At 48.6% G+C, this 14,832-nt stretch overlaps 1 protein-coding gene across 1 annotated transcript in view; it reads left to right on the top strand.

Annotated features, from left to right (window-relative positions):
• Window positions 1-14,832, top strand: part of CNTNAP2 (contactin associated protein 2) — a 1,160,842-nt gene that overhangs the window by 874,958 nt on the left and 271,052 nt on the right. Inside the window, exon 15 of the mRNA XM_037035585.1 lies at window positions 6,353-6,480. Coding sequence (XP_036891480.1) covers window positions 6,353-6,480 — 128 coding nt within the window. The remainder of the gene's footprint in view (window positions 1-6,352; window positions 6,481-14,832) is intronic.

Here is a 14,832-nt window from a genome sequence, read left to right on the forward strand (position 1 = left end):
GGAGCCGACTGGAGGGATGGACCCTGGGAAGGGGGTTCTGAGGTCCTGTACAGGAAAGCATGGTCAATGGAATGCGTAAATACGGATAGAAACTTTAAAAGCTGGATTAAACCCCTGAAAAAAAGAGTCAAGAAAGACTTTGTAATCTCAGGCTCCCAGTCACAACGTTGGAAGACTTGGAGACCAGAAAGGATGCCGCTCCCCGACTCTGCACACAGGGACTCGCAGCGAGATGTGTGGCTGGGAAATTTCTCTCCCCATAGCCAGTAGGTGTTCACAACTGTCTCCAGTCCTTTTTAAAGTTATTTTGTTGAGGTATAATTCACATACTGTAACATCACCCATTTTAAGTATACAGGGTCCAGCACAAATAACATGCCTCTTTTTAGATGGTAAAATCCTAAGCATGTAATTCTGTAACATAACCACACCACACTTGTATATGACGTTTAGGTGAAATGCCCCAATTACAACGTGAGTTACCACGCCCATATCATCACCCTCCCAGCCGCACTCGGACAGGCCTTACTTCTGCCGCACCCTGCACAAGTCAGGGGCTTCTGGTAAAGCCACCCGGCTGTGCAGCACATCACCACAGCCCCTGTGATATGCCTGTACCGCTCATCTTTGTTCCCACCCCCAGCCCCAGGCAACCACTTTCCACCTGCTTTCTGTCTCTGTGGGTGTGCCTTTCCCGACATTGCATCTAAACAGAAATGCAGCCGGTACGGTCATGTGGCAATGTCTTTTCACTCAGCATACCGGTTTGGAGGTGTATGCATTCTGCATTTTGTACTCGTATTTTACTTCTTCTGTTGCTGAGTAATGTTCTTTGTGTGGACGTACTACACTTTGTTTATCCATCCACCAGGTCAAGGACACTTGGGTTGGTCCCACTGCGGGGCTATTATGAATAAAGGAGCCATGAGCGTCCACCCAAGTCTCTGTATGGACATAAGCTTTCATGTCTCTGGAGTAGACATCCAGGAATGGGGCCACTGGGTCACAGGATAAATGGGGTTGAACTTTTAAGAAACAGCCAAACTGCTCTCGTAAAGGACTGTCCCACCGGACGGCCCCAACAGCAAGGCAGGTGATTCCCATTTCCCCACGTTCTTGTCAGTCTGCCCTATTGTAACTGTTTCTGTTATTTTCTGTCTTTTTCACTGTCTTCCAACCTCCTAGATTCTTCCAGAAGTTTCTGGCTTTGGTGATACTGTGATGGAAATGCATGAAAGCTGGCTGACTATAATTGTTTTTTTAAGTAACCAGTTGCTTCTAAGCATTACAAAGGTGCATCTTCTCTGCTAGAACTGCAGAACAGAGTCACAGTGCGCCCTCTTTCCTGCGGTGGAGGAGCAGGCTCACAACCACAAAGGGAGGGGGCTATCTTTGCTTTGTTGTTTTTGCTTTTTCACTGTGCTAGAGGTAAGACCCAACGGCCTGGAGGCTTGTTTCCCCCAAAGATAAGAAAAGAAAGCAGGGGAAGAACAGCAGTGTAAAACAGAATTCCTCAGGAAAACGGCACTGAAGCAAAGTAAGAGAAATCTTCCCAAACAGGGAGTGGGGTTGGGCCGCCCACCACCAGCCACAGGCAAATTCTGGAGGCAGAGGTTTGGCGAGAAAAGGAAAGAGGTCTTTTATGCAAAAGCTGCACAGTCTGGGAGGGGGGGCAGGCTCTCGTCTCAAAGCCCCTCCCCTCCAGAGCGCCCAGAGCAAACCCAGCCATGCCCTGCCAGACCGGCCGAGGCCGTGCCTTCCCCACTCCGAAGGCCATCCCTCAGGAACCACAAACGGCAGCCGCACAGCCCTCCAGGTAGCTTAGCTTGGTTCCAGCTGCAGTCTGGCCTAAGGTGCCTTCTGGAGTCTGTCCGTGGGACCCACACTGCCATCGTCACATGGCTTTCAGGACCTAGCCAGTCTGCAAAACACTTCAGCCCACACATCCACAGCAGTGGGTCCCCCTGGAAGGGAGTGCATTTCTCCAGGCCAGAGCTCCTGTGCACTCCATGGAGGTCCAGCTCCTGCAGCCAATCCCATCCTTTTCCCGATTAGGCTGACCTGACAGCACCTCGCCCTGCCACCACGCTGACCTTTACTGGACTCGGGCAGCTGCAAACTCTGGTCTCACCTTCAGTAAGGGCGTGGGAGGGCTTTTTCCTTTGTCAGTCATTCTCGCTATCTGCATGCACGCTCAGTGCAATGACTTCCTGCAGTGTGGCTTTGCCCAGTAGTGGGGAATTTGTCATCTCGAACCCACTGCTGGGGCCAAGCAATGCTGCACCTGCCCCGGGGCAGTTCCCTCCCTTAGCCCCGAGATCTGGCCAGGTCTGTCTGCATCAGGATGCCGAGTTAACAAAACAGAATCCACAGAACCAAGTTTTACAATAATGTCTGTGCTGATGGAAAGACTGTGAACACCCGAGTCTGGGCCTCTTCGAGGTGGCCGATAGAATGTTTCTAGTGTAGAAACCCTCCAGCAGGTGGAATTTTATCTCATGCCAACATGATAAATACTTACTGATTATCTTCCTAAATTAGGTTGACCTCCATTGGTAAGGATCATAACTTTCAACAAAGACTTATTTGGCTTGCTAAATAAATTTTGCACGGGTGCTAAGATGGACGTCTTACAGGGGTTTTGAAGGGTCCCTCTTCAGCTTTGTTCTTCTCTGTGCACACGCCCAGCATGTTCTTTGGAGTGGGCTGTGGGCTGCGCTGCAGTATCGCATCAGAAACCTTGCACCGATCCAGCCACTTCATCGCCACCCATGCCTTAGTCTCCACAGCCCCTTCGTTTCCGGCCCAGCCCACTGCTCTGTGTGTCACTCATGTTGTTGTGACTTTCAGATCTGCGGAGCCCTGTTTAAGCATCTCATTAAAAGTGGTTGAGGCCCTGGCTGGTATAGCTCAGTGGATTGAGCGCGGGCCTGCGAACCAGAGGATCGAGGTTCGATTCTCAGTCAGGGCACATGCCTGGGTTGTAGTCCAGTTCCCTGCAGGCCAACTCCCAGCAGGGGACGCACAAAAAGGCAACCGTACATTGATGTTTCTCTCCCTCTCTCTCCTTCCCCTCTAAAGATAAATAAATAAATAAAATCTTTAAAAAAAAAAGTGGTTGAGGAAGTAACTTTATGTTCTTTTCTCAGCTGATAATTACTTTTCCCGTTTTCTTGCTTTGGTTAGAAATATCTATTACAAATACTAGCTGAACTGCAACCTTCTGTAAACTTTAATATATTATTAAAATCAGTGGTAGTTCTTGACCTTTTTTACCAAGTATGTAAATGAAGAGATACATGGGCATAAAAGCTTACAAATATCTTTAAACTTACTACTTACAAATAAATAACTTCAACATTTAAGGAAGATAAGTGTATCTAAAAAGATATATTTTCACCCCATCTGTAAATGAAAATTAAAAGACAAAGGCTTTTAAGTGACATTGTGGTTTTTCAGTTTTCTTCTGGTTTTTTTTCTCCCTTTTTCTTTTTTTGGTGGGAAGTCCTAACTGGGGATCCAGATAATCTATAGCCCACACTACTCTTAGGAGCCGGTGACCTCGGTCCAGATACATTTTCTGAGTCTTGTCCCTCTCACCGATAGGATGGAGAGGGTGTCTCCAAGGAGGGACTGATCTCGGATTAGCAGTCACAGACAGGAAGGGGTCCGGGGTTCCCGAGTACACAGTGGGTGATGTCCTACTGTTGCTGTTTCATTCGAGTTAGTGTTCTTTATGTTTTTTGATCCTCACCCTAGCCTTAGACTATTTTTGAACACACACGTAAAAGATAATACATCAGTTCTAGTGAAGTTGTATATTGTGTTCAATATAAAACAGCACCTTTTAAAAGAACAAAGTTGAAATATTTAATCTTTAATAGTAATAGAAATTACTTATTTCACTCTGATTCTTTAATGACTACAGTGTAATTGAACACATATTATTTTATATAATCTTGGATTACTGATTTGAATATCTGCCTCTGGTTTTGTTCATTTTGATACTTTATTGGGTATCAGAGTTAACATTAAAAAATGTTAACTAAAGTACGTTTATCACACTAAATAAAAGTACGTTATTGAGTCCACATAATGAATCATTAATTTTTTAGTTTCATTGACCAACAGTGCAAAGGTTTTGATAAATTATGCCTTGTAAATTTCTATCTTCTCTGGAATTAATCAATTCGAATTGCCAAGTAATTGAATAGTGGCCCATTTTACTATTAAAAATCAAGTCCCAACACAGTGGAACTCTACATTTATAAGATGAGTATAATGATTAAAAATTATATTTTCAAGTTATGAAAGTACATAGATATGTAAATTCTTATAAAATTATATATATATATCAATTTTGGCAATAAAATTACATAATGATTGGAATATATAATTCCAAACACTTGTTTTCAAAATGCCTGTCATTAGCACAATTTTTGATATAATTATCACTCATTATAAATGAATCAACTAAGATCTGAATTCTCATTTACTGCTGTTAGAAATGTCAATTAATATAAGCTCTTGGGAAAATTGTTTGAAAATATCTACTTAAGTTAAACATATATAAGTGAGAGTGGATACTAAGCTAATGACATGACCCAGTATTTCCTCTTTGGGCCAAATGCCCAATGTAAATTGGCCCTTACAAGTAACGCAGAGATGAGGGTGCGCCCGACAGCTTTGTCCACAGTAACCAAACACAGAGACCAGCCCAAAGGACAACAGGAGACGTGCCGTCCTCGTTCTAGTGTTACATTTTTATGTAAATGTAGTGTTACATTTTTATAGATACAGCACAATTTTACTCAAAATATTTTTAAATAATGTGGATGAACCCCACAGATACAAGGTCAAGTGAAGGAGCCAGGCACAAAAGAATACTTAGTGATTCTGCATATATTACAGAATATGGTGCAGAGTCTCCCATTCAAAGATCTTTTAAAAATTAAGCATATCCTCTTTTTTAAAAAGTTACAGTTTGCATTCGATTCTGTTCTGCATTAGTGTAGCCATACCATCTTCTAGGTGCTGGGACAGTTAAACAGTGAGCATACCGACTAGCCGTGGAGCGCCCAGACTTCCTGCAGAATAAATATTTGTTGTACCAGAGGTGACACAGGCTGCCTGCCGTAGAGTGCAAAGCCAATAAGAGAGTTAATGACGGTATCTCTCACTGTTCGGTTAAGTAAACTGTGGTTTAAATGGTTCCTTCCCCCACTCAGATTCTCTGGTGCCTCCGCAGCCACATTTGACGGCGGAGATGAGCTGGGTGATGCCCCTGCTACGTGACGGTTAGTGGACTGTTTGCTCGGTGGATCCTCAGAGGAGAGAGCTGGGCAGTGGTGACGAAGAGCAGGAGTTAGCCAGCTTTGAGAGCCCTGCGGTCTCTGCCACAGGCACCCAACTCCCCAGCTATCCCAAATCGGTTTTCTTTCCTGTGATCAGCTGTATGTACGACATCAAAATTGCTATTTCCATTCAGACAGAAAATCATTTAAAAGGTTAAACTTTTGTAGTGACTCTACTGATTTGGGCCTGGCACCCGTCCAGCCTTAAGTGAGGGCATGCCTCAACCTCAGCAGCGCAGACGAGCATGAGGGAAGCTGTAATCTGCACTGTGCGTAACTTGCCGCGAGTCCACCCCCAGTTCCGCCTCCTGGACGTCTGTGTTCCATCCCAGAATCAGTACTTCCCAACCATCCTCATCTTCTTCCTTAAGTAGGGTGGGTATGGGGAAGAGTTGGGAGACCTGAAACAAGCTAAGTACACAGTAAGCAGGAGAAAGAGCCGAAGAGGATAAGCAGGTTGAAGCTCCACCCCTCGTTCCAGGTGGAAGCAGGCAGGTGGTGAGGGCCTGCTCTGTGCTGGAAACCTGCCCTGAACTCTCTCGGTTGGCGACACGGGGGAGAAAGCCTCGGAAGCAACAGAGTAGTTTTTTGAATACGGTTTTGTTTCATAGATCATGTGAGAGAGAAGGTTGACTCTGTTGAACTTTTGATTCCATGACAACAGCAAACTCTGCTTGTGTGTGCAGCCTCTGTGTGTGTTCTTCAAGCAGCGCGGTCATCTGCTGTCAACCCAAAACAGCATGCAGCATGTCAGTTGTGACTCTGGAATGCAGGGTGTCACTTCTGTTTTCCAGAAGGCGCAGATGTCACAGTTGCTCCTCAGCAATGCCAGACCCCCAGAGGGAGGAGCAAAAACAACTCTTTTCCTATGATTCCACTTGGTGAACTTCCGAACATCTATTGGCGTGTGGTCAATTGTCAGACAGCTTCCGCAGTTATCAGAAAAGACATGTGTCCGACTCAGCCTCCTGACCCTGTTCTCTTTCCCTGTCATTCAGGAGGAAGGACGCTGGCTTCTTATCCCACAAAGACCACCTGCCAGTGAGCCAGGTGGTGGTGGGGGACACTGACCGGCAAGGCTCGGAAGCGAAGCTGAGTGTGGGCCCCCTGCGCTGCCAAGGAGACAGTAAGTGAACCCAGCCGCCGTGGCTTTCGTTTTTCTTGGTGTTTCCCAGCCATCGGAGGGGGCAGACAAGAGACGGCTCTTCCTCTCTCCTGAAGGAACGCCCTGTGATGCAAACAACCCCGTGGAGAGCTAGGTCGACCTTAACACAGAGAGGGGGATAACAGCCGTGAAGTCTTCCGTTCAAGGGGCCTAGATCTGGGCATGAAGGGTAGATAGCCATCTTCCGTGTTTGCTCCTGTGTAACAGCGTGGACTACCTAAGTCTGTGGTGATACATACATAACAAAGCTAGTAGCATAAAAGCAGCACTCAACAGCTGTGAGTCCACTGAGCGCTGCTGCTAATGCCATTAGCACGACTATTTATATCACCGTAAATGGGGTTTATGGTGGTATAATAGTGCCATTGTGGTTTAATGTTTCACTGTAAACTTGGGTGATGGTTATATAAAGCTTGACATTATACAAGCTATCAAATTTCATCATCATCGGAGTTTGATAGTCCCTTGTAAGCCAGAGATTGTTTCGGTACCTGTGTCTTGCTTCTAGGTTCAGTGCCACAGAGTCACTGGGGGGCCACTGGCCTGGATTGTGAGAGGCCAGGAGGCAGAGTGCTGGTCCCACCTAATAGGGGCACGTTAGGGTTTTACGTTGTCTGATACCCTCTAGGGTGCTTTCTGTGCCGCCAGAGGGAGTGAAGACAGGTTGCCATGGGGATTCTGCAGTGAGCATNTTATATAAAGCTTGACATTATACAAGCTATCAAATTTCATCATCATCGGAGTTTGATAGTCCCTTGTAAGCCAGAGATTGTTTCGGTACCTGTGTCTTGCTTCTAGGTTCAGCGCCACAGAGTCACTGGGGGGCCGCTGGCCTGGATTGTGAGAGGCCAGGAGGCAGAGTGCTGGTCCCACCTAATAAGGGCACGTTAGGGTTTTACGTTGTCTGATACCCTCTAGGGTGCTTTCTGTGCCGCCAGAGGGAGTGAAGACAGGTTGCCATGGGGATTCTGCAGTGAGCATCCTGGGGACCATTCTCATCTGTGCCCATGACTGGCGCACCGCCCCTGGGAGTTCTCTGCTTTGGTGATTGGGTCCTGGGCATCGGGAGACCTGTTCCCTGCACAAGTGACTTGCCAGGAGACCTCAGGCGAACCCTCCGTTTGCTGGCCTGTGGTAATGGGAAGAGCACCTGTGTCCAGCCCCTGCTGGGAAGGCCGTAAAGGTTCCAGTGCCTGGGTCTGACCCCTCCCAGCAGAGCGTTTGGTGAGGTGGAGTATCATTGCCACCCCGTTAGCCAGGGAGCAGCAGAACTGCTCTGTGCAGCGAACTATTGTGTCCACTCCAGGAGGTGCCCTAAGGGACACACAGGTCCCCGTGACCCACTTACTGTCTAGTCAGCGGGGGCAGTTGGGTGTCAGATGAGGCCGCGTTCCAGATACAGACGAGAAATGGAGCCAGTGCTGGCTTTTCTCTTCTCACACGGAAAAAATGGAAAGGCCACCTGTGAGCGGAGACCGGCCCAGAGGGCGTGGCCATGCCCTTGTGGTTGGCATGCACCTGTGGAGCAGGGACGCCTCGTCCGGCCCAGCAGGGCTGCAGTAGGACCCTGGCTTCGCCTGTTTGAGGAAAAATACTGACGCAAAATAATACATACGCACTTTTGAATGGAAATTTTGAGAGATGGACTATAGTTTCATTCTCAAAATAGGCAGGTTCTCGTGTTGTCTCATAAAAATCAGTTTCTTTATGTCATAATCACACAGATATATACAGGTATATACACAGATATATACAGATATATACACATTTCTCACTTAGCTTTAATTCTGAAGTTAGCTTTGAATTAGAGGGAGGGTTCCCATTAAGTAATCGGTTAACTCAGTATAGGTAATATCAAAATCCCACTTCGGCAGACTTTGTTACCATTCTTAAAGAGGAGATTCCAGCTCCCTTAAACAGTGTCTGTGGCAGTATAGTAACTGTTTATTAGCTTGTTTTTTCTTAATCAATTAAATCCACCCTCAAGAAGAATGTATTCCGTGTCCACCCAGTCTCCAACACTTTACTAGCTGCTCTGGGGAGTGAGGTCACTGTGTCTGCCAGTCTCTTTCTCTTTTGTCTGTTCATTCATGTTCCCTTTGGATTCCATGTATGAGTGAGACCCTGTGATATTTGTCTTTCTCTGACTGGCTTATTTCACTCAGAGTAATATCTTCTAAATCCATCCGTGCCATCAGGGGAGGGGGTGGGGGGCTGGGTGGAAAAGGGGAAGGGGGTTGAGAAGCACAGACTGGCGGTTACAGAGCAGTCACGGGGGCGTGAAGTCCAGCAGGGGGACCTGGTCAGTAGGATCGTCACGTCTGCGTGGTCCCTGGTGGGTCCCGGAAGTATCAGGGGCACCACTTTGTAAAGTATATGGTCGTCCTACCACTGCGCTGTGCACATGAAAAAATATTGGAAAGCACAAAATGTTTTTTGATTTAATACTAGACTGTGCAATATAAAATTACTGCAACTGGTGCTCAAGAAAGGAGTGATAAGTGGTGTGTTTGAGGCAGACTACATTTGGGAAGCGACTGTAGGGAACGTGTGACTGTCGGCAGGTTTGCATCTCTCCCAGGGCTCCATTCTTAGAGGCCCGTTGAGGACCGTTGGTAAGACTGAGAGCGCTCTGACTCCTGGGCACCACGCGGCTGCAGTGTTCCTCAGGTGCTCGGCTTCAGAGGCCCTTAGTCTGTATTTTACTGGTACTTTAGGAAGACAAAAGCACATCCAGTATTTAACTACAGGTTGTAGAGTACTTCTGTATCTGGGATGTATGTGTGTGTGTGTATACGTATATATATATGTATGTGTATACACAGAGAGAGAGAGAGACTTCCTTTTCTGCAGGCGCCGTGACTGTCACACCTCACACCCGCGTTGCCGGGCAGCAGTCAGCAGTCTCGCTGGCCACCTTCACGTGAGCGATGCCGTACCAGTAGTAAGAGCCCACATCACAGCACTTCCCAGCTTTCACATGTGCGTGAGTTCCTGGGATACAGAGCCCCTCCCCCCATGGGATGGGGGAGGTTAACATTAGCCTCTCTGTCTTACAAATGAACAAAATATCTTTTAAAATGCTTGTTAGGAGCAAACACGGAAGATGGCACATTCACACAGCACATTTCTGTGCCCCTGTGCAGCCCCAGGAGGCCCCAGGAGGAAAAACAGAGCAGAGAACATGAACGGCTCTCTCCACACAAGGTCAGGGTTGTTTTTCCCACTCCGCTGTCTTCCATGAGTCAATCGCCGGTCACATTGGTTTAAAAATGTCACTTGGGTCTTATCCCCTGACTCCCACCACCCACTCACAGCCCGTTATCAATACTGCATGAATGTCACGGGGCTTAAAATCCAATTTTTGTAATTTAAAAAGTGCTATAGAGCATTTATCCTGTTGTTTATAGAGATTAACCTACTGTCATTTACTGAAGTCTGTGCAAAGCCACAGTTTAAAAAAAAACAACAAATCCATTGTTGAAAAGCGTCTTTCTCTGTTTGAGGAGCTGAGTGACGACAGCCACCAGAAGCTCTCTTGAATTGGGTCCCGGTTCTGCTCCCTGCTCTTAGAGAATGGAACCATTTGTGTGGCTCCGACCAAGCGTTTCGGGGGCGCTGGCTGATTCCATCGTGCCTGCTGAGTTTCATTTTTACTGTGATTCATCTGAACTCATAGACCCATCAAATCAAACTGCTAAAGAAAATCAGTGAGTCCTGCTCAGGTCTGCTGCCTTTCCCACCAAGCTCTGTAAGATGCTTCCCCCCCGCCCTTCAACTCCGTTCAGATGGAAACCTCCATTCTAAATAAAGCTGAAAGTATGACCGGGGATGGACAGTTAGCTATGATAAAAGATGTGGTGAGATTGCCAAGTCCACTTAACCCACTCGTCCGTGCCCGGGAAGAAACAAAGGAGCCAGTTAGAGGGTCCAAACCACGGAGGGAGTGGAAATAGGTTCAAATTTAGGTTCTGTCCGTTCTTGGAGGGGGCAGCCCAACTCTTACGGAATTAGTTCAAAGACGTTATTGGAGTGTGGGAAGTAGAAGTCTTATTCATACCATAGACAGTGAGTATCACTGATTATAGAAGTAATGCATTTGCTAGATAACTGCTCTCTTCTTAGGCGTGTGAGGTAAAGATTTCCAGTGTTTCCCTAGGGATACAAGCACTGAAAACAATTAGGAGCAAGTTTGCTACTAAACAAGTGTTTCCAAGACACCGGATAGAAATAGTTCAGGAAACATGTTCTGCAAGGGCGCCCGAGCTCGGGCCAGCAGCCCACGGGGCGTTGAGCTATGACGGGGTTTCCACGTGAATTCGGTCCCTTAGAGCTGCAGAGGCGACCCCAAAAGGCCAGGAGAAAGTGAGGCCGGTAGCAGGTCCGGTTTGGGAGCCCTTGACACAGACAAAGCAGAGGGAGGGTAAGAGAAATAAAGACGGAACAGCATGGTGTCCAAATGCTAGCGGACACTGTTCTCCAGGATGTAATGTTCTCCAGGATGTAGGTCTGGGTGACCCGTGTGCCCGGGTCACAGAAAGGCCACGCTGTCTTTGCTGCTGGACTTCCACAAACCTGGACTATAGCCAGCCCTTCCTTTACCAAGAAAGACAGACGATGACCGTATCTATACGGCATTTCTCCACAGAACAGACGTTTGGGGGGGGGGGGTAGTGCAGAGGAGTCTCTTGTGCCCAGAGGACGCACCCAGAGGCACACAAGCCCAGCCGGCTTGCACCAGCATCCATGTGAGACAGGGCAGCGAGCGAGGGCCGGACAAGGGTGGAGGGGCAGTGCCCCCTGGGCTGGGGACGGGATTGTACTGTGGAGGGGAAACCGCTCCTGGGCTCCCGAGAGGGGCAGAGAGCTGGTGTGTCCCCTTTTCTCTGCTGTGACAGGCTAGGAAGAGACGAGAAGGGGAAAGGGCCCAGCATGTTAGGACCTGCAGGAGGTGACATCTTTGACTCCAGTGTACCAAGGCGAACGTAGAACCAGGGTTGTCAGCTTTCAAGAGGCAGAGGGTGAGGCTGTGGAGGCCCCGTGTCTCACGCAGTGAGGACGTGTCACCCTCCCAGCCCATCGGTGGGCATCACCCACCGGGGAAGCCCACCCAGGCTTTTGTGTCCAGTTTTCATCATGGTTTTATTGTACAGCCATGACTGAACAAAGCATTCGCTGTGTGACCGCCTTCAGTCTCACCCTTCCTTCTCCTCTCTGGAGATCAAACTGGCTTGGGCTCTGGAATCGCACACGCCTGGGTCCAATTTCAAACTCCCTCCCTTGGCCACCACGTGCCTTTGGACAAGCTCCTTGACCTCTTCTCTGACCTTCTGCTTCCACCCACAGCCTTCCCTCGGCTGCAGAGGAGAATCATCGTAACCACACCGCTGAGGTGCTTCTCGTAAAGCCTAATTCTCCACAGTCTTTGCGCGTGGTTAGGGCTCTCAAAGTGTTATTGCTGTCATTATCATTATATTAACTCACTGTGGCAAGACGGACAGGCTTGACACGGGAAAAGTCTGCCCGTCTCCCTCTCCTGTGTTCCATTGTCTGCTCCCTTTACCCTTGACTGTACCTAGCCTTGGACAAGACCTACCTTGTCTTGCAGCTGGGAGCGTGACATCCAGCCATCAGCTTTCTGCCCAGTTGGAGGTGGTGGCCGCAGCGCAGGCTTAGACCTCAGCTGTGTTTGCTGGGTTCCCAGAACTGTGTCCTTCCATCAAACAACCCGTGCTTCCTTCTTTCTCGTCTCCTTTGCTCACTGCGCATGGAAGCCATCCCCTTTGCTTGCTGCCATCTTTTGGCACTGCCCTCGGGGAACCCAGGGCACCCTAACCAAGCACAGCGGGAGCCCAGGGATGCGGACTGTGGTCACCACCCAGTGGCAATCTCAGAAGGCAGCCTTCCACCTCAACTGGAAGTCAGCAGACTTCTTCCTATGGAAGAGGAGATTGGCAGTATCCAGTCTCTCGGGCTTCCCGGCCATACAGGCTCTGTCCCAAACACTGCACCCTGTGGCCTGGAGGCTGCTGTAGACCGCGTGTAAATAAGTAGGCGAGGGTGGGTTCCCGTGAAATGTTTCTAGAAGTAGCTCGCAGGCTCGATTCAGCCTGAGAGCTGTAGCTCACTAGTCCCTGACCGAGATAGGTTAAATAGTTTTTAAATTAGGAAAAATGTGCAGGATTCTAAAATGCATAGATTATGGTGGGTTTGGGCTGTTTCAGTGCAGATTTTACCAGGTTTTCAAACCCAGTCCTGGGAACCTTGGTGTAGAGCAAGGGTTCGTCTCCCCTTCACCTCTGTTCTCGTCCTCTCCGTGCACACTCGTGTTTCAGCCCAGATGCATTAGTGCCCTGTATACATGTGCTCAGCGTGGACCTGAAGCCCTGCCCCCTGTGTGACTAGAAGACACACGGCCGACATTTACCGAACTCAAGAAGCCTACAGGGCAGCTGGCTGTCAGGGCATGAACACTCCAGACTGAACTTCACGTTCGTCAATGTAACTGTTTTTCTGCCTGGAATCCAGAGCGCCTTTCCACGGCTGTCAGATCACAGCACTCTGGGACTCACAGCTGCCCAGGAGCTTCCCATCTCTGTGTGAATGCAAACCCTCCCCGCACGCCGTGAGGCTCTGCGGGCTGTCCCTGGCCCCCCCACTCCAGCCCCACTGCTCTCATGTCTCCTACATGCAAGCCCTGAGGAACGTCTGCCGGCAGTTCCTCCCGCCTTGAGCCATCTCCCCTGAGTCTTCCCTGGGCTGCAGGTCTCAGCTTCGAGGTTAATTCTTCCAGGAAGCCTCCCTCCCTCCCTGACCACTTCCTTTGCTCCTTTCTCCACGGCTTTCTGGAACTGGAACGTCTGTGCTGTTCTGACACAGGTGGCCCAGAGCCAGCATACGGGTCAGTCCCTAACGGGACCGTCTTCACCTTCAATGCGGTCCACAAGTGTGGGGCATTCCTGGGCCACCTGCTCCTCTGATCAACGGCTACAACTGTGGGGGTTCCCACTCTCCCCTCAGGATTGACCCAAAGAACTAAGGGAAACACTGCATTTAAGATGAAAGTTGTATTTTCAAGGATAGTCCACATGAGGACAAGCTGAAGGAAAAGAGGCAGAAGGTGAGGCTGTGGAGTCCCCATGTCTCATGCAGTGAGGATGTTTCACCCTCCCAGCCCATCGGTGGGCATCACCCACCGGGGAAGCCCACCCAAGCTTTCGTATCCAGTGTTCATTGGGGTTTTATTACATAGCCATGACTGAACAAAGCATTCGCTGTGTGACTGCATTCAGTCTCACCCTTCCTTCTACTCTCTGGAGATCAAACTGGTATCTGGATGTCCAAAGCCCCAGCCCTCTAATCCCACGGTCAGTCTTTCTGGCAGAGCCAGCCCCCGACTGCAAAGTATCTGAGGGTCCACCAGAGTCAGCTCGTTGGCATCAATTTATGTGTGGACCCACAGGCTCACAGTGAAGAGCGAAAACACTGTCATTCAGGAAATCCCAAGTGTCTAGAAGCTCCATCCCAGAGACTTGGGACGAAGACCGTATAAATTACATATTACACAAGAAGCTGCTCTTTGTGTGTTTGCATTGTTTTGCCCCGCCCCCAAACAGTACATGGGAACTCAGGTAGAGGTCCGCATCCCAGTGCAGTGCCCGCCCCACGAGACACTCACTGCGGGTTCACCAAATGAATAAGAATGCTTAAATAACCACAGAAGATTTAAATAAGCATTTCAGACTGACAGTGGAGGCAGTGCCACCAGGCTCTTCACGATAAATTACAGAAAACTTGCACAGGCAGTAACTGCTGTGGGTTTAAGAAAGGAGCTATCACTCGATTTATAGGCACGACTACTTTTAACCACATAGAGCTGTGCACCGTTTACTCATCTGAACACAGTGAAAACTTGTCTGCCTTGCAAAGCCCCTGAATCCGATGACTATCTTCAAATTAAGGATTCAGGAAAGTGTTCTTCTTCTGAGTTATTGTATTCTCTTCTTTTCTTTCTAACTTATGATGCCTATGATGTTAATAAATTTATAGACCTTGTTGTTTAATCTCAATAAGGTTACCCCCCCAGCTCTTCAGGGATCCACGCACAGTTGCACACTTCTGTTGACCCGCGCCTCAAGGTTGTTACTGACCAGATTACAGTTAGTCCGTGCTTCAGACCTGTTGTTAGGGTGCTAGGCTGTGCGCTGTAAACTGCCTCCTCTGGCGTAATTAAAACTGGGTTCTGGAATCTCACTGGTTCGATTCCCAGTCAGGGCACATGCCAGGGTTGCAGGCCAAGTCCCCACTTGGGGG

This window comes from Sturnira hondurensis, unplaced genomic scaffold (assembly GCF_014824575.4).
Source record: "Sturnira hondurensis isolate 20B ecotype Veracruz unplaced genomic scaffold, ASM1482457v3 Scaffold0022464, whole genome shotgun sequence".
Classification (NCBI taxonomy): Eukaryota; Metazoa; Chordata; class Mammalia; order Chiroptera; family Phyllostomidae; genus Sturnira; species Sturnira hondurensis.